Consider the following 25,981-nt stretch of genomic DNA (forward strand, 5'->3'; position numbering starts at 1 on the left):
GGTTTATATAGTTGGCTGCTCCCACGTTAGGGGCATAGATATTTAAAATTGTTAGATCTTCTTGTTGGACAGATCCTTTGAGTATGATATAGTGTCCTTCCTCATCTCTTATTATAGTCTTTGGCTTAAAATCTAATTGATCTGATATAAGGATTGCCACTCCTGCTTTCTTCTGATGTCCATTAGCATGGTAAATTCTTTTCCACCCCCTCACTTTAAATCTGGAGGTGTTTTCGGGTTTAAAATGAGTTTCTTGTAGGCAGCATATAGATGGGTTTTGTTTTTTTATCCATTCTGATACCCTGTGTCTTTTGATTTGGGCATTTAGCCCATTGACATTCAGGGTAACTATTGAGAGATATGAATTTAGTGCCATTGTATTGCCTGTAAGGTGACTGTTATTGTATATTGTTTCTGTTCCTTTCTGTTCTACTACTTTTAGGGTCTCTCTTTGCTTAGAGGACCCCTTTCAATATTTCCTGTAGAGCTGGTTTGGTGTTTGCAAATTCTTTCAGTTTTTGTTTGTCCTGGAAGCTTTTAATCTCTCCTTCTATTTTCAATGATAGCCTAGCTGGATATAGTATTCTTGGCTGCGTGTTTTTCTCGTTTAGTGCTCTGAATATATCATGCCAGCTCTTTCTGGCCTGCCAGGTCTCTGTGGATAAGTCTGCTGCCAATCTAATATTTCTACCATTGTATGTTACAGACTTCTTGTCCCGGGCTGCTTTCAGGATTTTCTCTTTGTCCTTAAGACTTGTAAATTTTACTATTAGGTGACGGGGTGTGGACCTATTCTTATTGATTTTGAGGGGGGGTTCTCTGAACCTCCTGGATTTTGATGCTTGTTCCCTTTGCCATATTGGGGAAATTCTCTCCAATAATTCTCTCCAATATACCTTCTTCTCCCCTCTCTCTTTATCTTCTTCTTCTGGAATCCCAATTATTCTAATGTTGTTTCATCTTATGGTGTCACTTATCTCTCGAATTCTCCCCTCGTGGTCCAGTAGCTGTTTGTCCCTCTTTTGCTCAGCTTCTTTATTCTCTGTCATTTGGTCTTCTATATTTCTAATTCTTTCTTCTGCCTCATTTATCCTGGCAGTGAGAGCCTCCATTTTTGATTGCACCTCATTAATAGCTTTTTTTATTTCAACTTGGTTAGATTTTAGTTCTTTTAATTTCTCCAGAAAGGGCTTTTATATCTCCCAAAAGGGTTTCTCTAATATCTTCCATGCCTTTTTCAAGCCCGGCTAGAACCTTGAGAATCGTCATTCTGAACTCTAGGTCTGACATATTACCAATGTCTGTATCGATTAGGTCCCTAGCCTTCGGTACTGCCTCTTGTTCTTTTTTTTGTGGTGAATTTTTCAGCCTTGTCATTTTGTCCAGATAAGAGTATATCAAGGAGCAAGTAAAATACTAAAAGGGTGGCAACAACCCCAGGAAAATATGCTTTAGCTAAATCAAAAGAGATCCCAAATTGTGAGGGGGGAGAAAGGGGATAAAAAGGTTCAGAAAGAAAAAAAAAAAAAAAGAAAAAAGAAACAATTAAAAAAAGAAAACCAATAAAGAAAAAAATATAAAAAGGAAAAAAATATATATACTGGATAAACGAGTTAAAAAACATTAAAAAAGAAAAGGGTAAAAGTTAAAAAAAATTTAGCAGAAGAAGAGAAAAAAAAATTGAAAAAGAAAAAAAAATTAACTGCAAGGCTAAAGAATCATGGGGAGAAAGCCATGAGTTCCGTGCTTTGCTTTCTCCTCCTCTGGAATTCCGCTGCTCTCCTTGGTATTGAAACTGCACTCCTTGGTAGGTGAACTTGATCTTGGCTGGGTTTTTTGTTGATCTTCTGGGGGAGGGGCCTGTTGTAGTGATTCTCAAGTGTCTTTGCCCCAGGCGGAGTTGCACCGTCCTTACCAGGGGTTGGGCTGAGTAATCCGCTCGGGTTTGCTTTCGGGAGCTTTTGTTCCCTGAGCGCTTTCCATAGAGTTCCAGAGGACGGATATGAAGATGGCGGCCTCCCGGTCTCCGGCCCGGAGGAGCCGAGAGCTCGGGGCCCCACTCCTCAGTGCGCCCTCAGAGAACAGCGCCCAATTACTCCCGTCACCCTGGCCTCCGGCTGCGCTCCGAGCTGACCGAGCCTGTGACCGGTTCAAGGTAACCTCGAGCTTAGAGCTCACTCCTCGGCTCTGTCTCTGTAGCCGGCTTCCCCGTTCTAATACCTGTAAGCTCTGCGACACTCAGACACCCGCGATCCTTCTGTGACCCTGCGGGACCTGAGTCCACGCTGACCCCGCGTGGGCTTCACCCCGGTTAAGCCTCTGGAGCGGTGTCCCTCAGCGGAACAGACTTTTAAAAGTCCTGATTTTGTGCTCTGTTGCTCCGCCGCTAGCCGGGAGCCGGCCCCTCCCCCTGCGGTCTATCCTCCCGTCGCTTTGGATTCACTTCTCTGCCAGTCCTACCTTTCAGAAAGTGGTTGATTTTCTGTTTCTAGAATTGCTGTTCTTCTTCTCTTCGTTCTCCCGTTGGATTTTTCAGTGTTTGCAATCTTTAGATAAGCTATCTAGCTGATCTCCTGCTACCTGAAGTAGGCTCAGCCTGCTACTTCTCTGCCATCTTCAGGAGAAGCTTTTGTTTTTTTTTTTAATGAAAATTAGGAAACCATTCCATATTCCTCTTTTTTTTTTTTTTTAAGATTTTATTTATTTATTAGAGAGAGAGAGAGCATGAAAGGAGAGAGGTCAGTGGGAGAAGCAGACTCCCTGCCAAGCAGGGAGCCCAACGTGGGACTTGATCCCGGGACACCGGGATCATGACCTGAGCCAAAGGCGGTCACTTAACCAACTGAGCCACCCAGGTGCCCTGAACTAGATTTTTTTTTTAAAGACTTTAATTTTTAGAGAGATCATGATCATAAGTGGGAGTGAGGGGCAGAGAGGGAAGGAGAGAGACAAGCAGACTCTGTGCTAAATGCAGAGCCTGATGTGGGGCTTGACCTCAAGACCATGAGGTCATGACCTGAGCCAAAATCAAGAGTTGGATGCTCAACTGACTGACTGTGCCATCCAGGTGCCCCTAGATTTTGTTCTTGTTTTTTTTTTAGAGCAGTACTAGATTTAGAGAAAATTGAGCACATAGTGCAGAGAATTCTGTATAACTCTTTTCTCTTCTGTATTGTTTCCCTTATTGTTAACATTTTGCATTAGTGTGGTACATTTGTTACAATTGATGAACCAATATCAATATATTATTAACAGAAGTCCATAGTTTACAGTAAGATTTAGGCTTTCTGTTGTACAGGTCTATGAGTTTTGACAAATGTATAATGATACATATTCACCATTATAATATCAAACAGAATAGTTTCACTAGCCTGAAAAAAATCCTATGCTTCACCTATTTATCCCTCCTTTCCACTCCCCAACCACTAATCTTCTTACTGTCTCTGTAGTTTTGCCTTTTCTAGAGTGTCCTATAATTGGAATCATAGAACTGTAGATTTTCAGGTTGACTTATTTTACTTAGCAATATGTATTTAAGTTTCTTCCATGTCTTTTCATTGTTTGATGGCTCATTTTTAAAAAACTTTTAATTCTAGTATACCTAACATACAGTGCTATATTAGTTTCAAGTGCACAAATTAGTGATTCAGCAATTCCATACATCATCTGGTGCTTATCATGACAAGTGCACCTCTTAATCCCCATCACCTATTTTACCCATCCACCCCATCCACCTCCCCTCTAGTAACCATCAGTTTGTTCTCTATAGTTAAGAGTCTGTGTCTTGGTTTGTCTCTCTCTCTCTGTCTCTCTCTTTTTTTTTTTTTGCCTTTGCTTTTTTTTTGTTTCTTAAATTCTGTGTATGAGTGAAATCATATGGTATTTATCTTTCTCTGACTGACTTATTTCACTTAGCATTATACTCTCTAGCTTTATCCAAGTTGTTGCAAATGGCAAGATTTCATTTTTCTTCATGGCTGAACAATATTCCAGTATATATGTATATACACATACATACACACACACACAGATACATATGCATATATGTGTGTATACACACATATGTGTATGTATACACATATACACACATATGTGTGTATACATGTACATATGTGTGTATGTATATACGTATGTATACACACACACACACACTCCCCACATCATTATCCATTCATCTATTGATGGACACTTAGGTTGCTGCCATAATTTGGCTATTATAATTAATGCTGCAATAAACATAGGGTGCATGTATGCTTTTGAAATAGCATTTTTGTATCCTTTGGATAAACACCTAGTAGTACAATTGCTGGATCATAGGGTAGCTCTATTTTTAACTTTTTGAGGAACCTCCATACCGTTGCAGAGTGGCTGTACCAGTTTGCATTCCTACCAAAAGTACATGAGGATTCCTTTTTCTCCACATACTCGCCAACACTTGTTTCTTGTGTTTATTTATTTATTTTGAGAGAGAGAGAAAGTGGGGGAGGGACAGAGAGAGAGGGAGAGAGAATCTTAAGCAGGCTCCATGCCCAGTATGGAACCCAACACCAGGCTTGATCATATAACCCTGAGATCTTGACCTGAGCCAAAATCAGGAGTCTGAACACAACCAATTGAGGCGCCCAGGCACTCATGTTCCTTGTGGTTTTGATTTTAGCCATTCTAACAGGTGTGAGGTAGTATCTCACTGTAGTTTTAATTTGTATTTCCCTAATGATAAGTGATGTTGAACATCTTTTCATGTGTCTGTTGGCCATCTGGATGTCTTCTTTGGGGAAATGTCTGTTTATTTCTTCTGGTTGGCTCATTTCTTTTATCACTGAATAATATCCCATTGTGTGGTTATACCAGTGTTTGTTTATACATTCACCTATTGAAGACATCTTGGTTGAGTCCAAGTTTTGACAATTATGAATAAAGCTTCTATAAATGTTCATGTGTAGGTGGGCTGTACTATTCTGCATTCACACCCACAATAAATGAATGAGTTCCTGTTGCTCCACATCCTTGTCAGCATTTGGTATTGTCAATTTTTTTTTTTTAAAGATTTTATTTATTTATTTGACAGAGATCACAAGTAGTCAGAGAGGCTGGCAAAGAAAGAGAGAGGAAGCAGGCTCCCCACTGAGCACAGAGCCTGATGTGGGGCTCGATCCCAGGACCCTGGGATTATGACCTGAGCCAAAGGCAGAGGCTTTAATCCACTGAGCCACCCAGGTGCTCCGGTATGGTCAATTTTTAAAAAAAATTTTAACCATTCCAATTGTGATATCTCATTGTTTTAATTTGCAATTTCCTAATTACATATGATGTTGTGCATCTTTTAATATCCTTATTTTCCATCTGTGTATTTTCTTTGGTGGAATATCTATTTGGATCTTTTGCCTATGTTTATTTTAATTTTCTTAAAGATTTATTTATGGTCCTTTGGTCCTTTGCTCTGGTCCATCGCAGTGGACATAGGGGAAGGGAGGAAAACTGAATGGGAAGAAAGTCAGAGAGAGAAACAAACCATGATAGACTCCAGACTCTGGGAAGCAAACTGAAAGTTACAGAAAGGAAGGGGTGAGGGGAATGGGGTAGCTTGGTAATGGGTATTAAGGAGGGCACAAGTGGTGATGAGCCATGGGTGTTATACACAACTAATGAATCATTGAACACTACATCAAAAACTACAAAAAAAAAAAAAGATTGATTTATTTTAGAGGGGTTGGGGGCCCAGAGGGAGAGAAAGAGGATCTCAAGGAGACTCCCTGCTGAGCGTGGAGCCCTACAATGGGCTCAGATTCACAACTCTGAGGTCTTGACCTGAGCCAAAATCAAGAGTTGGATGCTTAACAGACTGAGCCACCCATATTTTTTTTTGCCCCATCTTTTGCCCATATTTTAATTAGATTGTTTTCTTATTGTTGAAGTTTTGTGTTTTTGACAACCAAGAGTCTTTTTAAATTTTATTATTTATTTTACTGAAGTATAATTGACACACAATAGCCTGTTAGTTTTTGGTGTACATGATAGTAATTTGATATTTTTATACGTTGGCAAATTATTCTAACACTTGCCATCTGTCACCATTAAAGTTATTATAATACCATTGACTGCTGTCACCATGTTATGCTTTCATCTCCATGACTTATTTATTTTTTATTTTCTTTGCCACAGCACTTTATTTTCCTCACACAATGATGCTTTGCTGGGGCCTAATGTTTTCACAGGACAATAGAAACCAAAATTTACTGTCCTGTCTTAAAGAATTGAGAATTGGGTACAAAATCCTTACATAAGTTAAAAGGATGAATACATTTATAGTTGTAAATGCAAACTGTTTTCCAGCTTATGGCAATTAACAATCCACAGTGTTCTGCCAGGAAAACATTGGGTAAGAATGGAAAGTGGGTCCTAAGGTTCAGACATTTCCAAGCCTGTCAGACCAGCAAGATAGAAATGACAGCTGGTTCAGTATTCTTGCCAGCCTCTAGAGAAATCCTCGAATAGGCAGCTCTTACACATTAATAACCTGCACAGATCAAGAACCTCATGGTCTTGCAGATTCTTATCAAACCGATGGATTTCTCTTTATATGACTTTATTTTATAACTGAGAGTTTGTACCTTTTAATCCCCTTCACCTATTTTGCCCTCAGCCCCTCCCACCTTGAATCTGTTTTGTTCTTTTGTTTTTTAGATTTCACATGTAAATGAAATCATATAGTATTTGTCTTTCTCTGTTTGACTTACTTGACTTAGCAGAATACACTTTGGGGTCCATCTGTGTTATCTCACATGGTAAGATTTCATTCTGTTTTATGGCTGAGTAATACTACAATATGTGTATATGTATGTGTCACATTTTTAAAAAATCCATTCATCCATGGATACTTAGATTGCTTCTATATTTTGGCTATTGTAAATAATGGTGCAATGAATATAGGAGTGCATATATTTTTACAGATTGGTATTTTTGTTTCCTTCAGATAAATACCCACAAGTGGAATTGTTGGATCATATGGCAGTTCTATTTGTAATATTTTTGGAAAGTTCCATGCTGTTATCCATAGTGGCTATACCAATTTACATTTCCAACAGCATTGTACAAAGGATCCTTTTTCTTTATAGCCTAAGAACACTTTTTTTTTTTTTTTTGGTCTTTTTGATAATAGCCAATCTGACAGGTGTGAGGTGATATTGTAGTTGTGATTTACATTTCTGTGATGATTATTATTGATTAGTGATGATTAATGATGTTGAGCATCTTTTCATGCACCTGTTGGCCATCTGTATGTCTTATTTAGAAAAATGTCTTTTCAAGTCTTATGCCCATTTTTTTAATTAGATTATTTGGGAGTTTTAAAGTGTATAAATTCTTTATATATTTTGGATATTAACTCCTTATAGGATGTATGATTTGCTAATATCTTCTTCCATTCAGTAGGTTGTCTTTTCCTTTTACTGATGATTTTCTTCACTGTGTAAAAGCTTTTTAGTTTGATGTAATCCCTTTAGTTTGTTTTAGCTTGTGTTACTTTTTGCCTGGTCCAAAAAAATATTGTTAAGACAGATATCAAAGAGCTTACTACCTATGCTTTCTTCTAGGAGTTTTATGATTCCAGGTCTTACATTCAAGTCTTTAGTCCATTTTGGATGTATTTTGGTACATAGTGTAAGATAGTGGTCCAGTTTTATTCTTTTGCATGTAGCTAACCAGTTTTCCCAACACTATTTAGGAGTTCTTTTGTATATTTTGAATACAAATTCTTTATTAGACATGTTGCAAATATTCTCTTCCAGGCTTGGCTTTTTTTCATTCTCTTAACCTGTCTTTCACAAAGCAGGAGTTTTTAATAATAGTAAGTCCAGCTTAACATTTTTCATGGATTGTACTTCGAGTGTTATATCCAAAAATTCATTGCCAAATCCGAGGTCATCAAGATTTTCTTCTGTTATCTTTTATAAGTTTTATGGAAGACGTTTGTATGTTTTATATTTAGATCTTTGATTCATTTGAGTTATTCCTGTGAAAGTGTAAAGCCAGTGTCTAATTTCATTTGTTTGCATGTGGATGTCCAGTTGTATTAGCTATCTTTTCTTCATTAAATCGCTTTCTGCTCCTTTGTCAAAGATGAGATTCTATTTGTATTTATTCTCTTAATGTTTTAATGGTTTCAATTTTAAACATAATCTTTGATGTTTGGAATTTAACTAGTATAGAAATGGATTTAGCTCTATACTAGCCAGGTAGCTACATAGTTGTCTCAATACAACTCAATACAACTGAGAAGAGTGAATCTCTTCATTATTCACGATGTTACCTTTTATATTAAATGCTAATGTATATATATGTATTTGGGTCTATCTTTGGACCATTTCATATATATATACTGGTACCATTGCGCGATATATATATATATATATATATATACACACACACATATATATATATATATACATACATTGGTACCATTGCTTTAATTATTGAGGCTTTATAATATAGGTCTTATATATTTCATATTTCATATGAGCAGGCCTTTATATTTCTGTTTTCAGAATTGTTTTGTTTACATATGACATTAAAATTAGCTCATCCAGTTTCTTCCCCTCCCTGACTAAATCCTACTGGCATTAAATTTATAAATTATTTTAGGGATGATTGGTATCTTTATAATGAATCTTCCCATCCTGGAACCTGATGTCTTTCCATTTGTTCAGCTTTTCTTTTGTGATCTCCAATAGAGTTTTAGTGTTCTCATGATTTATGACTGGACACTTAAATGTATTGCTAGGTATTTTATCTCTTTAGTTTCTATTGTAAATGGGTTCTTTTCTTTCGTTGTCTTCTAGCATACACATATTGATATTTTATGTGTGTATATGTATGTATAATATATGTGTATGGGAAACAACTATAATGTATAATTATAGTTATATGCATTAAGTTTATGTCCTTTGACCTTATTGAATTTTTATTATTTTAAAGAAGACTGGAAAAAACAAATTTAGATTACAGTAATATGTTTATTATAGAATGCATAAGAAATATAGAAAGCCATGAAAAACCCTTGTAAAATTCTTAATAATCCCATTACCCAGATCTAAACAGTTATTTATTTATTTATTTATTTTTGTTTATATCCTTGAGTTTCTTCCCTAAGACACTGTTATATTTATTTATATATATATTTATTTTTAAAGATTTTATTTATTTATTTGACAGAGAGATATCACAAGTAGGCAGAGAGACAGGCAGAGAGAGAGGGTAAGCAGGCTCCCCGCTGAGCAGAGAGCCCGATGCAGGGCTTGATCCCAGGATCCTGAGATCAGGACCTGAGCCGAAGGCAGAGGCTTAACCCACTGAGCCAGCCAGAGGCCCCAAGACACTGTTATTTGATATTAAATATATACATAAGAACTTTGTCTTTTTTCTAAGACACCATTACCTGATACTAAATAAATATATAAACTATGTGTGTGTATATATATATAAGTATATTATATAGTAGGTATATAATTATATATAAATAATTCTTATTAAGTTTAAATTAAACATTTTATTAGGCAATAAACTGATGAGCCAAAACTCACTGGCATTTATTCAGACATGTTAATTTCAATTAACTTGTCAGTTATTTGACTCAAGTCCTCTTCTTAGCCTTATTATAATCAAGAAGAAATATTTATATATAATACTTAGATTGTTTTTATATTTCTGAAAATACTTGTATATGTACTCAAAACTTGTATTTGAGAATATTTGTATTGCTTTATTTGACTTTTTAAAAACTTGTAAACCTATGCTAATTATTTTTTTTCTTCAAAGCATTTGAACTTGTTCTTTATGTAGAATGTTTTCATTGAGAGTTCTTTGACAACAGAAAAGATCAAGGTTTTAGCTAACTTTTTTTACTCTGAACATAGGAAAGTTGTGTTTAGGAAAAAGATTAAGTTAGTAAAAATAGAAGAATAGGAAAACACATAAAGTTAGGGTAAGCAATTACACAAAACATTTAAAGAATTATCTATTTTTGGACCATTACGGCCAGTTAAGTAGTGTTTTTGGTAAGATATTTAAAATACTCCTAAAACATCATTGAGTAAAAATATACTGACTTACTGTCTATTAAAATTTTCCTACATTGGGGTGCCTGGGTGGCTCTGTCAGTTAAACTTCTGACTATTGATTTTGGCTCAGGTCATGATCTCAGGGTCTAGTTGGTGTTGGGCTCTGTGCTGGGTGTGGAGCCTACTTAAGATTCTCCCTCTTCCTCCTCTTCTCCCCTCCTTGTGTACATGTATGTGTAAGCACACATGCACGTGCCTGTGTGTTTGCTGGTTTGCTCTCAAAAAAAAAATTTTTTTTTTCTTGCACTGATATCTCAGGATATGTTAAGTAAACTAAACCAAGTGAGTGTTGAGAGTATAGCTCAGCACCATGTATGTAAGACAGCAGGTATTAAGTCTAGATCTCAGAAGGGTTTCTGGTATTACCCTACTTGTATATATAATTGCAGAAACACCAGGACTCTGAATCAGAAGTTAGACAACACGGCAGTGACAGCAGTCAGGGTAGCATGGTAATACTAGGTCCCCCTAGCCAGGTCTTCACAGAGCAACAATGTGAGATCCATATGCTTACACCTAGACTTACAGTGAGGTTTAGAGAAGGAGAACTCAGAAATTATGAATCTCTGAGCTTCTTTTTTTACTCGATTTTATTTATATATTTGAACAAGAGAGGGAGCTCAAGAGAGAACAAGCAGGGGGAGAAGGTAAGTGAGAAGCAAAAGCAGGCTCCCCGCTGAGCAAGGAGCCTGATGCAGGGCTGGATCCCAGGACCCTGGGATCATGACCTGAGCTGAAGGCAGACACTTAACTGACTGAATCACTCAGGGGCCCATGAATCTCTGAGCTTCTAAAAGAGCTGACACATTTAATCTTTCTTTCTAGATAGTGGTAGAGTGCTCATCTTATTATTATTTTTTTTTCTCTGAAAGTAAACAGATCCTCTCTGGGGCAGGAGAAGATCTCTGCCCCTAAATTTAACTCTTTGGCTCCAGGGGTGATAGGAAAGGTTTTGTTGCTCCTTGAATGGGAGCTGATGGCTTCAGAGAAAGGAGGCAAGCTTAGAAAGGTACAGAGGATACAGTCTCCGATGTTAATGTCATGCTAGGTTTCATCTGTGGGAGACTTGGACTGTGTAGGAACACTGAGAAATCCAGGGAGGACTGTCTTGTAACAGAGGCATATATAAATACATGTTTATGGCTTATATGTATATGGCAAACATATTCAAGATTTACAGGAAACTGATAATGTTGGCTTACAGGAATGGAGTAGGGAAACTGGGATTGGGGGAGGGCATTATAGGTAGATACAACTCCTCAACTCAGAAGTACTTGTGTTTTGAACCATATGGAAATTTTTACCAATTTGCAAAATAAATAACATTTAAATTAAAAATGAGAATTGGGATTTATAGTCTAAAACTTCTTAGTCCTGTTTTCTAAAATATACATAGTCAAAGCTAATGGAATTGAGTGGTTTGATAACCATATGAGGAAAATTTTACTCCCAGCTTCTGGATGGAAAAGGGTAATATTTAGAAAAAGAAGGTTGAGATAGCAGCTAACCTTTATTTGTTGATTGAGAATATCATATATTTAACCAGAGTGAGGCAGGTTAGGTAGAGGATGGGAGATTGAGGCACTATAATCTTAAATGTGGATTGGAAAATTGTATGATATATGAGGAAGTCAGGATTCACTGAGTATTTGAGTTCCCATTCCTTATTTTCCATAGTATGATCTGAGCAATTTATCTTTTCTGACTGCTAGTTTTGCACATCTTTAAATGTTACAGTTGCACCTCATGAGATTGTTGTGAAGATCAAAGAAGGTAATGCCTGTGAAAATAAATTGTGCATTTTACCCAGTACTCTATGAGTGTTAGTTGTTTTTTTCTGTGTAAATGCAGGAAGTCTGGGGTGCCTGGGTGGCTCAGTGAGTTAAGCCTCTGCCTTCAGCTCAGGTCATGATCTCAGAGTCCTGTGCTCAGCAGGGAGCCTGCTCCACGCACCAACCCCCCAGCTCTCTACCTGCCTACTTGTGATCTCTCTCTCTCTCTCTCTGAAATAAATAAATAAAATCTTTTAAAAAATGCAATTATTTTTTCTTAATTTGCAATTTAGAAAAAAAAGGAATCCAAATTCAGATGTCTACCTGTGGTTTTGTTCCACACACAGTGCTAACAGAAGTGAATTCATGTGAATTCAGGCTGTGATAGGTGCTGTGATACTTGCCATGAGGTAGCAGTTGCAAAGAAAGACCTTTCTTTCTTTCTTCCTTTCTTTTTCTTTCTTTCTTTCTTTGACAGAGATCACAAGTAGGCAGAGAGGCAGGCAGAGAGAGAGAGAGAGAGTGGAGGAAGCAGGCTTCCCACTGTGCAGAGATCCTGATGCGGGGCTCAATCCCAGGACCCTTGGGATCACGACATGAGCTGAAAGCAGAGGCTTTAACCCACTGAGCCACCCAGTCGCTCCAAGAAAGACCATTCTTATAGTCATTTTTGATTCCTAAATACCATGAAATGATTCAAAAAGGAAAGATTATCCAGGACTATAAGAAACCATGAAATCTCATGAACTCTTCATTAAGATGTGGTACTTGGTATTCTTGAGACAGTGTTTTGTCACAAAGTGGTTTCTTTCCCTTTAAATGAACATATTACTTATAATAATATGAACTTCAAATATTATGGGAGTTATTTTCAACTATCACAAATTTTGCTAATACTTTGTTCTTTAACATATTATTGCCAAGCCAGGCTATTGAGTCTTAAGGTGACTTTATTATAAAACCTCTGGAAAAAGCTACCTTTAGAAATGTCTTCCTCTAAGATCCTAAACTGCACCCGTGTTGGTCCTTTCTTAATAGGATTGGTCTATTGCTTATTCTTTAATCTGTGTCGGGTTTGTTAATGCACAATATTGTCAGGTGGGTTCATGTGTGATAGTGATATACTTTTTACTGGGAAATTGTAATAAAACATTACTTTCTTGGATTTGAATTCCTCACAGCTCTATGTTAACTGGTGGAAATGATTATTTCCCTATATGTTGCTCTATTATACGAAGTCCTTATACCAGTGCATAGCACCTTGCATGACATGTATTAGGTGTTCATAAAATACTGGATTGATGGATGAATGAATTTGGAGGCCTCACCGTTTGGTTGTTAAAAATGGGAGAAGCAGAAATTCTTTCATGTTATAAGTCTGCAAGATTGTTTCTGGTGATAAAATGTTATAAGAAGAAAGCGAGTAGGAGAATATACAATAAATATATGACAAAAATAATAAGACCAGTATTTGTGAATTTGTTATTACTTGTACTCTCCATTTATATTTCAGAGGTGGCTTTTGTTTGATATTTTAACTGTATTAATTTAGAAAATGCTTAAATAAATATTTTGGGATATTTCATTTTGTACATGGATCTGCCCAGTCACAATGTAATTAATTTAGAGAAAAGTAATCTGTTCCTCTCTCTGTGTTGTTTTTCCTCCTTCCTCTCCCCCCCATTTTTTTCTTTCTTCTTTAAAAAAAAATTTTTTTTGTCATAGGGATTTGGTATGGCAAAATAGAGGGTAATATTTCCTTTGTAGTGGGTTTTTTTAAGGAATAATGACAGAAACATAATGTAAAAATAGTCTTTTTTTCTGAAGAAAAGGCTGAATGGCCTGCTGCTCCAAAAGCAGGGTCAAGTTGACTTCAGTTTCATTTCTTTTTCTTTTTCTCTTTTTTTCCTCCCTCCCTCCCTCCCTCCCTCCCTCCCTTCCTTCCTTCTTTCCTTCCTTCCTTCCTTCCTTCCTTCCTTCCTTCCTTCCTTCCTTCCTTCCTTCCTTCTTCTCCCTCTCTCTCCCTATCCTTCTTTCTCTTTTTTTGACACCCATTCAGTTCTGGGCCATATTCTAATGGTTGTGATAGGAGGGTCTAAGGAAAAGCATGCCGAGGAAAAGGAAGACCTTTCTGGGACAGGAGGAGCTTCCAGGTCAGAACTGCTTTAAGCTATTTCACCCCATCAATAAATAAGAAAATGCCAAGACAGACTTTTCCTTTTACCCATTTCTCTCAGTATTTCTCTTCTTTGTGAATTGAGTAAAGGAACACAGGCTTGTGAATGGATCCTCGAGATCTTTAGATGTCCCCGTATTTTACAGATTGATATTAAAAATGTATTAAAGTTAGGAAGCTACTGGGAACAATCACGGAGGTCATTAGATTGTGAATGTCACTAGTTTTGGTTATTATTACCTCACAGATAATGACTACTTAATGAGCTTTGGGACATTAGGCAAGGTAACCTCTCTAAGCCCATGACCTTATCTATAAAATGGAGTTAATGATAGTACTGATCTCAGATGGTTGCTATGAAGATTAAGCAAGACTGAGTGCATTTCTGAGTGTTTTTAGTGATAAGCCTCAAAATCTGGGTCTGATTGACTTAAGCAGAAAAGGATTTGGAGTGGATATAGGAAATCTCAGGCTCACTGGAAGGGCTGGAGAAATGGATTCAAAGTTAATACGGTTCTAAATTACAGTCAAAAACATAACCCACAACTAGTCTGGGTGTGACTGGTGCAATAGCGCTGAGTGTCAGATGTGACAACTTGCCTCACCTGTGCTGGGGCTGTCATTGATACTGTTGTTAGAGTTTTAAAGCTGACTATTGTTCTACTGCTTCTTGAAATAATTCTGTTCTGTCCCTTATTCTTTACATCACTGGCTCCTGATCCAGAATGTCAGGCCAGTGATTCTGGGTCATATAGCCATGCCTTGCAGCAGAGATCCTAGAAGAGCAAATTTATGATATTATTAGCTTTTGTGGAGGGAATTTGAGCTCTGCCCACTGTGAAGACATAGAAAATAGAAATCCCCAAAGCAAAAGAGAGTTTAGAGCTGGGCAGTCGCCAAACTGATAAAATTTCCATTACCATGGAATACTTCATACTATGCCTGACATGAGGTAGGTGCCCCCCATATGTTGGCTTTGTTAATTTATATTTGCCAGTTTTTTTGAGAAACAAAAAAGGGAGATTTGTACTCCCAGATATGATTTTTGAAGCAAATGGGTTAAAGCTGCTAAAGCAGTAAAGATAAATGGTCAGATGTAATTTCCAAGCCTAGAATTACATGGTAGTCCAATTAAGTTCACTAGATATCCTCTCCCTTTGGATTGAAATATTTCAAGGGTAATTTTGGACAGGTAGCCAAAATGTATAAGCAGCAAATAACCCAGATTGCCACCAAGACTCCCCTGACATTCATTAGTTGCTTCCCTTTTCACCTAGTTTCCCATTTATGAGTGGACAGTACTAAACATAGTTTAGAAAGTTCTGGCCTCAGTGTCAGAAGACTTGGGTTTGAATCTCAGCTCTACCGGTGACCACCACTATGATTTGGACAGATTAAATAATCCTTCAGGTTGTTTCATGTGTGTATAATACAGAATATTTAGATTGGATACAATCAGCTCGAGTCTGGCGTGCAGCTCTTTTGCTGACTTGTTCAAGTTCACCGAGCTGCACATGGAACACAATGACTTGGTCAAGTTGAACTTCACCTACTTTCCACGCCTCATCTTCTCGCACTCCCTCTGCCTGAAGAGGGACAAGGTGGCCATCGTGGTTAGCTCGCTGGACTAGGTTTGGAACCTGGAGAAAAGGACCTGTTGGGCAGTAAGATCAAGTACATGGAGCATGTGTTTGAGATCCTGCTGCACCTGCAGACCCTGCAGCTGGACTCCAGCTGCCTCAAGTGCATCGAGGCCTGGATCCTCAACTCTTGGAAATCATTGAAGAACATCATCCTGGCCAGGAGGAACATATGGGACTGTGGACGCATTGTGTGTGGCCTGGCCTCGTGGCTCCACAGCTTCCAGGGGCGCTGCGATGACAACTCCCAGTGCGCCAGCCCACAGTACACACAGGGCAAAAACATCCTAGATGCTGTGGACACCTTCCACCTGTGCGAGGATAGGGCCGAGTCCAGAGTCGGTCTTCTGCTCTCAACCATCCCAACAGCAGTGACCTGGGGTTTCCAGCCGGTCCGGCCACCGTGCTTGCTGATGGCAGGGAGGGGCAGCTTGGTGGCACACACGAGCCAGCTGCTGTGGCTCTCCCCAGCATTGAGCATGCTGAGAACACCATGCAGATCCACAGGGTGGTCACAGGCACCATGGCCCTCATCTTCTGCATCATCTTGGTCCTGGTGCTCTCTGTCTCCTAGAAGTGTTTCCTACCCAGCCTTGGACAACTCAGACAGTGCTTTGTCATGCAGTGCAGGAAGCAAAAGCAGAAATAGACCAAGCATCAGATGGCTGCCATGTCTTCCCAGGAACACTACATTGATTACAAACTGAATCACATGGAGAGAGCCCTGGTGGTCATGCCAGGTGTGATTGTCCCAGTGGATCTCAACCCATATGCTATCAAACAGGTCTGGGCGGCTGGGTTGACCTGCCAGCGCCAGGGTGGGGTCTCCTTGTCTGCTCTGATACGCTCCTTGAATGAAACTGTAGGGGGATATTTTAACAGCAAGGTCTGTCCATATTAAGGAACCTGAGCGTGTAAAAAGGTTCCAATCATTCATTTTTAAATTTTTTTGTAAATGAAAATGTTTAAAATAACATTTATAGTTTTTACCAAAAGAATATTTAAATAGTACCATTGAGGATTTACGTGAAAACGTATGAAAATATCTAGCAAATAGTACTGCTCAGTAAATAAATCTTTTTTTTTTTTTTTTAAAGATTTTATTTATTTATTTGACAGAGAGAGATCACAAGCAGGCAGAGAGGCAGGCAGAGAGAGAGGAGGAAGCAGGCTCCCTGCTGAGCAGAGAGCCCAATGTGGGGCTCGATCCCAGGACTCTGAGATCATGACCTGAGCCGAAGGCAGCGGCTTAACCCACTGAGCCATCTGGGCATCCCCGTAAATATATCTTTTAAAAATGAAACAAGAAGTATACCTGGGTGGCTCAGTCGATTAAGCCACCTAAGCCTTTGGCTCAGGTCATGATCCTGGAGTCCGGGGATCGAGCCCTGCATCAGGCTCCTTGCTCCTTGCTCTTGAAGTTAATTCTGTTCTGTCCCTTATTCTTTACATCACTGGCTCCTGATCCAGAATGTCAGGCAAGTGATTCTGGGTCATATGGCAATGCCTTGCAGCAGGGAGCCGGGAAGAGCAAATTTATGATATTATTAGCTTTTGTGGGGGCGGGATTTGGGCTCTGCCCACTGTGAAGACATAGAAAGTAGAAATCCCCCAAGTAAAAGAGAGTTTAGACCTGGGCAGTCCCCAAACTGATAAAACTGCCACTACCATGGAATGCTTCATACTATGCCTGACATGAGGTAGGTGCCCCCCCCATAGGCACCTACTTCTCCCTCTGCCCTTCCCCTTGCTTGTGCATGCTGGCCCTCTCTCTCTCTCTTTCTCTGCCTCTGACAAATAATTAAATAAAATCTTAAAAAAAAAAAAGAGCCCTAGGAATTAAAGAAATTTAAGTTTTACATTTTTTTTTTTAAATGAAGAGATCTAGGATGTATAGGTAAATATGTAAGCCACTGTAATTTAGGGCACCTATTGCAGGGTATCCATGAAGTCATAATAGTTTTATAATAATATTAAGACATTATTTGCCTTTTTCATTTTCATTCTATTATGAATTCAGTTTCTAAAAGCTATATGGTGTGTTGTGTGATGTCACAACAGATTGAAGAAGCAGATATGAGAATCCAGCTGACTTTTATTTAGCCCAAATATTAGAGATTTGCAAAAATATAAAACAATGCCAAATTTTTTTTTGTTTTGGAAAATTTAGTTATTTTTAAATAGAGTATTAATATGCAATGGTGTTTATTTTTAAAAGAATTAACAAATATTTTTAAATTGCTGTCTTAATTTCTATTTTGTTAACTACATATAGATGTAACCTACATAAACCAAAGCTCTTTGAGGAACTCAGTGATTTTTTAAAGGTACAAAAGGATCCTGAGGCTGGAAACTTCGAAAACTGTTATATTCTCAGACAGTGCCATGTTTTCCATAAGAGGAAACTCTGGTGGACTAATTTATTGGAGACAGTTTGCTTATCTAAGTATATGGACTTGGAACAGTTTTTAAAAATCCTTAAAGTTTAGCCTAACACACACACACACACACACACACACACACACACACACACACGTGTGTATGTGGGAGATTAAGTGGAATGAGTTGTTAAGGATAAATAATCTATATAGAAGTAGAAAATTTAAGGGGTGCCTGGGTGGCTCAGTCGGTTAAGCGGCTGCCTTCGGCTAAGGTCATGATCCCAGGATCCTGGGATCAAGCCCCACATCTGGCTCCCTGCTTAGCAGGGAACCTGCTTCTCCCTCTCCCTCTGCCCTTCCCCTCCACTCATTCTCTGTCTCTCACTTTTCTTCTTTCTCAAATAAATAAATAAAATATTTTAATTTAAAAAAAAGAAAATTTAGAAAGGAAATTCTTTTGGATGAAGAAATATGATTACTTAGTCTGATCTATATATTGAAAAGATGATTTGGAAGAATTTGGTCAAGTGGAAAAATTACTGAGTTAGGAATGAAGAGACATCTTTTATGTTCTGTTCCTGGCTCCTCAATTCTGTAAATGCCTTTTTGAATGAGTAAGCTCTTCTGTTTTGGATTTGCATTTCTTCAGATGAATGGGAATAAATAATTCCCACCCTGCTTTTTCTTTCATTTATTCAACAAATGTTTATTGATTCCTATTCCTTAGAGTGTACTAGGGTCTATTCTAAGTTATTATTGTTATAGTGATTAAAATATGCAAGGCCCTGACTCAGGAAGGTAACAGTTTAATAAGAGACTCAAGGATAAACAAGCAAATACATATATAAGCAATTATAAATTGTGGTTAAGTGCTACAAAGGATCAAATAGTGTGAAATTAAAGAGAAAAATGCTACAGACCTAATTACATAGGACAAACAGGGTAGGTTTCTCTGAGGCATTGATGTTTAAACTGAGACCAGATATATGAGAAGGAGCAGAGGGAATAGTTTTCAGCAAAGAGAACTGTGCATAAAGGCCTTGAGGTGTGCCTAAAGTATGGTAGACATGAGGAATGGTAAACACAATGGAGCTGGAGAAGTATGTCATGCTCAGCAGGGAACACATAAGAGCCTTATATGTGTGGGAAAAAGCCTTCAGTTTAGATGTGTAAAGAGTTCAAATATGTTAAAGGCTGAGATGTGTAAGGGATTATTGGGCCAGTATAAGATGTTAGTGCATACAACTTAAATACATTAAGGTAGTTGTGATGGAGGAGTACCATTTCTCACAACCGTTCCTGGTTGATGTTCTCAGGTATAGATAAATGATTAAGAGAGTGATTTTAATTCAGTATTAAAATGCTTAGTTTCTGGGGTACCTGGGTGGCTCAGTTGGTTAAGTTTCTGCCATTAACTCAGGTCATGATTCCAGGATCCTCAGATTGAGCCCTGTGTCGGACCTCCTCCACAGCAGTGAGTCTGCCTCTCCTTTTCCCTCTGCCTCTCTCCCTGCTTGTGCTCGAACATTCTCTCCCTCTCTCTCAAATAAATAAAATCTTTAAAAAAAATGCTTAAGTTCTTACTGCTGATAATTTGTTCAAAATAGTTAAGTTTCTTTTTTGGTTAGGTTCTTTAACTTACTGAAAACATGTGTTAAAAAACCACACATCAGGTTCTTCTACCCATTGTATCTCTGTTTATTTCAGTGCTCTTCTTTTTAATGAAGTAAAATATATTTCCACTCTGGAAGACCTTCAGAACATAGAAAGTGCTCTGAAAGGAAAAGCCAACATTGCATTCTCCTACGTAAGAGCCATTGGAACACCAGGTATTTAACTTTTCTCTTAATCTTTTTTGTGCCTCTGCACTTGTCTGAATGTGTTGAAGGACTTAAAATAGGATCCTTACCATTAAGTTTTCTTTCTTTAAGCAAGCAGCATAGTAATATGATTGAATAAAAACCCTGGAGCCAGATTGCCTAGTTAGATGCGCTGCCCCCATGACATACACTGTGACTTGCACAACTTACGTAAATTGAGTTTCCTAATCAGTAAGGTGGTGAAAATAACTATGCCTACCTCTTAGTGTTATTGTGAGGACCAAATGAGTTCAAATAATTAAGATAGTTCCTGACATGTAAGGGTGTCCTATAAGTGTTAGTTACTATGTTTATTTCCTTATGGTCCTCCTGGTACCTGGTATAGTATTTTACTGTATTCGATAATGTTGACTGAATGGCTTTCTGTTTTATTTTAACATTTGCTGTTGATGACTTTTTCCTGACTTAAAGAATATATAATTTTGACAGCATCACCGTGAGCTGTAAAATGCAAAATTACGTAATTTTGTAGTCAAGAAGTTTATAAACATCTTATGAACAAATTATTATTATGCTTTCAAGACTTTGATTTATTAATGGCTTTAACTTGATCATGTTAATATAAAATGTTAAAGACACTTTAAAAATGGAAATGCTGGGGTGCCTGGGTGGCTCAGTGGGTTAAAGCCTCCTGCCTTTGGCTCAGGTCATGGTCCCAGGGTCCTGGGATTGAGCCCCGCATTGGGCTCTCTGCTCAGCAGGGAGTTTGCTTCCCTTCCTCTCTCTCTCTGCCTGCCTCTCTGCCTACTTGTGATCTCTGTCAAATAAATAAATAAAATCTTAAAAAAAATGGAAATGCTCCATGAAATAAAATCACAATTTTTGTAAACATAAAACTTGATAGCTACATAGCATGCCACTGAATTTAATATACTTGTAATAATATACTATTATTTCATCTACTGTTAGCCTGTTTTTGTTTACTTTACAGGGCTCTCAGGTTTACTGTCCATAGTTTATAATTGTCATCAGTGAGAAAGATGAGCTAGAGAGGGTTTATGTTGCTACAGTGGAACCAGAATTCTCTGATTTGTATTTTAACAGGATCATCCTGACTTCTATGTTTGGAATAGACTAGCAGGAGGAATAGTAGAATAAGGAAGGAAAGTTAGGAGGTTATTACAGTAAGTCAGGTGAGAGATGTTGGTGGGTGGTTTGGATCAGGGTGTTAGCAGTGGAGGTGGCAGTAAATTTGAACTCTAGCAGTATTTTGGCTGTATGAATTTGCTGATGTATTAGATGTGGAGTGAGAGAGAAATAGCAGAGACCAGGGTGGCTCTGAGGTTTTAGCTTGAGTTACTCGAAAGGTGAAATTGCTAATAAGTGAAGTAGGTAAGATTGAAAATAGACAGTTTGGAGAAGCTCTGGAATTCATTTTTGGACATCCTACTTGTGAAATACCATCTAGACATCCAAGGAGAGATATCAGCAAGGTAGTTGGATGCTACTAGTCCACGTTTGATGGTGGAGATACAGACTAGCACTATAAATCTGGGAGATAAAACCGTGAGACCAGAAGAGATCACAAAGTGAATGATGCTAGATGAGAAAGAGAAGAAGATTGAACTGTTGAGATCCGCCAACATTTACAGGTCACTGAAGTGAGATGTAAACAATAAAGAGACAGAAGGAATGGACTGTGTGGTAGGAATGTCCTGTAAGCAAATTGAAGATAGGGTTTTAAAGAAGAGATAGGAACAGTTGTGTCAAATGATGCTGAAAAGTTAATTAAGATAAGAGCTGCCAATTGACCTAATTATGCTTAGCACTATGGGATTTGTTGGTGACCTTGGCAAGCACAGTTTCTGTAAAGTGGTAGGGTAAATGCCTAATGGGGTACAAGAGAATAGGTAGAGAGCAACTGGAGGCTGTGAATATGGAGACTCATTAGAGAAATTTTGCTATTAAAGGAAGGAGGAAAATGGGGCAGTGGCTGGAAGAGTATGTGGGTGAAGTGAAGAATTTCTTAAGCATATTTGTATGTTGACAAGAAAGATCCAATAGAAAGCAGAAACTACAGCATGGAGGACAAAACAGGGAGAATTACTGGAATAACATCTTTGAGTCAACAAGAGGGGATGAAATCTAATGAACGAGGGGAAGTGTGGTTCTTTGGTGGAAGCACAGAAAATTCATCTATGGTGAAAGGAGGGAAGACAGAGACTATGGGCATCAATTTTGTTAAGTGGGCAGATAAATATGCTTCTGGAAGTTTTTTTGTTTTTGCTTTTGCAACTGGCTATGTTTTTCTCAGTGAAATAAAAATGATGATTTCGTCAGATAGTTTGAGGAGAGAAGACATGAAATAGTTGTTTTAGAAGGCCTGAAAATAAAAAACGGTTGGGGCCTCTGGGATGGCTCAGTCCAATTAAGTGTCTGACTCTTGGTTTCAGTTCAGGGCATGATCTCAGGGTCCTGAGATCGAGCCCCATGTAGGGGCTCTGCACTCAGTGGGGAATCTGCTTAAGATTCTTCTCTCCCTCCCACACCCCCACTGCCTGTGCTCTCTCTCTTTTTTAAATCTTAAAAAAAAAAAAAAAAGTTTGCCAGACAGCAATAATAGTTGGTATCAGTAATTTAAAGTGAGCCCATGAGGCACCGGGGTGGTCCAGTAGGTTAAGTGTTGGACTCTTGATTTCGGCTCAGGTCATGATCTCAGGGTTGTGGGGTCATGCCTTGCATAACCAAGGAGTCTGCTTAAGATCTTCTCCCTCTGCCCCTTTTCCTGCTCATGTGCTCTCTCTCTCAAATAAATAAATAAACAATAAAGTGAGATCATTAGTGTGGTGATGCTAACAGGTTTTTGTTTTTGTTTTTCCCTCCATCCATGTTTATTTTTATGGGTGTAAGTACAGAATAAGCAGCATATCTGATTTAATCTGGATTGTATTTTAGCCAGACAGGTAGGTGAGTGATTATGAAGACTGACCATGGAATGTAAGCTGGGAAGCTTAAGAGGGAAAAAACCCCCCAAAGGAGTGGAGGATGGTGAAAATGATAGGACTGTAGTTCCTAGAGGATTATGTACTAGACAGAGTGACATGAAGATGGAGAGGGGGTGTGTGTTTATAGAAGGAAGGGGTTGAGGGTATGCTAGTCATTGAGATTTTGGAGGGGTTTGAGATTGATAATTACAAGTCCTGGTGTGGGATCATAGCAACGAGTGGCTAAGGTAGACTTGAAGAGAGATCACTGGATCTCTAGAGAGGACCAAAGACTGAGAGGCTGGATTTGCAAGTGTCATCTACGGGGATAATGAAACCACCAAGGATTATGAGGGAATAGTATTAGAATGACAATGTGACAGAAGCTAAATTTTTTTGTGGCATGAGGGGTTTGTTTCTGGCTGGGGTGGTAGATGACTCCAAGGCAGAATGGTGAGTGGAATACTCTGATGAACTCCTCACATGGTAGAAGATTGAGGGGGAGGGGAAGATGATTGCCTAGAAATGGCAGTGAGGAGAAAAGGGGAAATCAAACAAAGTGGAAAGGAAGAAATGCTTCAAGTAAATAGTTTGAGAAAATTTCCCAGAACTGAAGGATTTGAGCTTCCAAATTGAAAGGGCTCACTGAAACCCAGGATAATGGGTGAGTGTAAAACATCTCATTTTGCAGTTTCAGAATGTTGGGAACAAATACTGTTCTAAAAGCTTCCAGAAAGAAAGAGTATACAGTTAAAGCATCAAGAATCAGAATTGCATTGGACTTCTCAGTTACAGCCCTAGAAACCCAAGAAAATGGAGCAATGCTTTCAGAATTCTCAGGGGAAATGACTTGAACTTAGAATTCAATATGCAGACAACTGTAGTTCGTTACAATATAAAACAAAGACATTTTTATAAGCATAAGGTCACAAAACGTGTATTTCATATATCCTCTCACAAGCACAAGGTGCTAGAGAATGGGAGTGAGGGAGCAAATCAGTCAGGAGGTTGTGGGTAACAGGCCAAAGGACCCAGCACAAGAGATGGAGTAAGAGAATCCCCAGGACGATGGTGAAGTGAGTAGTGAGTTCCCAGGATGAAGCTGTGCAGCGGGCCCAGTCGCAGGCACTGCAGTGAATCAGTGGGCTCTGCAGAAGTGTCTCCAAGAAGAGGGAACTGCTCAGGTGCCCGATCTATTTGAAGTATTGAGAGCATTCGCCAGCAGTGGAAGAATTTAGCAATAGAAATAAGTTTAAACAAATTAAAAAGTTATAGCTAGTATAAAAGTTGCTCAGAAAAGGAGAAATGTTCATTTGGCACTCTGTGACTCACTTGTAAATAGTATTTGCTGAGTTATGACCATGTAAATGCAGATAATTAAGCTAATAAAAATTAGAACTATTTTGGGATCATTGAGGGGATGGAAGTGTGTATGTGGGATGAGGTTTTGGGAAAGAGTCAATAAATAGTAATAATAACACTTTAAAAAATCAAGAGATAAGAGTTGGAGATAAATACCAAAAGAAACAATAAAAGAATTGAAAGTAGCTGTCCCTTGGGAATTGGAAATGGGGTGGGGGTGGGAGATAAATTGTTGTTTTTCTTAATATGTTTTGGAGAATTGTTTCTTTTTCTTTTTTTTTATTTTTTAATTTTTAAAAAAGATTTTATTTACTTATTTGACAGAAAGAGAGAGAGAGAGCGCACGTGCACAAGTCAGCAGAGCATTAGGTAGAGGGAGACGGAGAAGCAGGCTCCCAGCTGAGCAGAGAGCCTGATGCAGGGTTTGGTCCCTGGACTCTGGGATCATGACCTGAGGCAAAGGCAGACGCTTAACCAGCTGAGCCACCCAGGCACCCTGAATTGCTTTTTTAAAAACTATGTATAAGAATAAGTTTGAAATGTGTAAGCGTGATGATTCACAGACCCCTACCCCCAGGGCAAATAATACATTATATGTTAATAAAAATTATTTAAAAAAGAATAACTTTGATTAAAAGAAAACCAAGCCAGAAACAATAAGTAGGCATATACGTAAAATATAACATGTAAAAATTGGATGGAGGATGCATAGTGTCTCCCTTACTATGAGGAGGAAACTGTCACAGATTTGTCATATGTTATATTCTCAAGTATAACTCATTTCTATTTCCTATTAACTCTTCTCTTTCCTTGAATAGAATAGACTTTTCATAATTTCTTTAACTGCCTGCATTTTCCCGACTGGGATTCCTACAAGGAATTTTTCTTCGTAATAGAGCTTCAAAGGGTATAGGGCAATACTCAGAGAGTCACACAAACTAACTTCTTATGTCTCCCAACTCTCTTATCTTTTCTTCAGAGCACAGAGCGGTCATGGAAGCTGCTTTTGTATATGGGACTACATACCAGTTTGTTCTAACCACGGAAACTGCCCTTTTGGAAAGTATTGGGTATGTACAAGAGGGATATGTCAACAATTTTATGTTTGCTTCTTTCACATTACTTATTCAACATCTCCATCAGAGTTTACATCATGGGCTTACCCGAGAGGAATTGTAAGCAGATGGGAATATATAAATGAAACTGCAAATCCCCTTCATTATTACTGTCTTCCATTGTACAGTCTGAAAATGAATTTAAATATACAGAGGTGATATTAGGCTAAGTTGAACAAAGACAATATGGATATGCCACAATATGTGATCCCATGAGTGGCCAAGCGTATTTTAGGAATAGATCTCCCAAAGTGATCACATAGGTGATAAAATAACAGCTTTCATAACTAAACTCCAGAATTTTTTCCTGAGAGTTCTGTAAGTTACTTTGTCAGAATAGTCTTTTTTTTTTTAAGATTTTATTTATTTATTGGACAGACAGAGATCACAAGCAGGCAGAGAGGCAGGCAGAGAGAGAGGAGGAAGCCCGCTCCCTGCTGAGCAGAGAGTCCGATGTGGGGCTCGATCCCAGGACCCTGGGATCAGGACCTGAGCTGAAGGCAGAGGCTTTAACCCACTGAGCCACCTAGGCGCCCCTGTCAGAATAGTCTTAATTATATTTAAGTACAGTTTTTAAGCAAAATTTTTTAAATGTTTATTTTTCTTGTTTAGTTTC

At 38.3% G+C, this 25,981-nt stretch overlaps 1 protein-coding gene and 1 pseudogene across 5 annotated transcripts in view; both read left to right on the forward strand.

Annotated features, from left to right (window-relative positions):
• Positions 1 to 25,981, forward strand: part of TXNDC16 (thioredoxin domain containing 16) — a 126,112-nt gene that overhangs the window by 31,555 nt on the left and 68,576 nt on the right. For all 5 annotated transcript variants that reach the window (XM_032871094.1, XM_032871097.1, XM_032871095.1 and 2 more), the window contains 2 exons: positions 19,792 to 19,913; positions 25,230 to 25,320. In XM_032871094.1, the coding sequence (XP_032726985.1) occupies positions 19,792 to 19,913; positions 25,230 to 25,320 (213 nt within the window). The remainder of the gene's footprint in view (positions 1 to 19,791; positions 19,914 to 25,229; positions 25,321 to 25,981) is intronic.
• LOC116875638 lies at positions 11,092 to 16,604 on the forward strand (annotated as a pseudogene).

The sequence above is a fragment of the Lontra canadensis genome, unplaced genomic scaffold (genome assembly GCF_010015895.1).
Source record: "Lontra canadensis isolate GAN:19392208 unplaced genomic scaffold, GSC_riverotter_1.0 scaffold42, whole genome shotgun sequence".
In the NCBI taxonomy this organism is placed as follows: Eukaryota; Metazoa; Chordata; class Mammalia; order Carnivora; family Mustelidae; genus Lontra; species Lontra canadensis.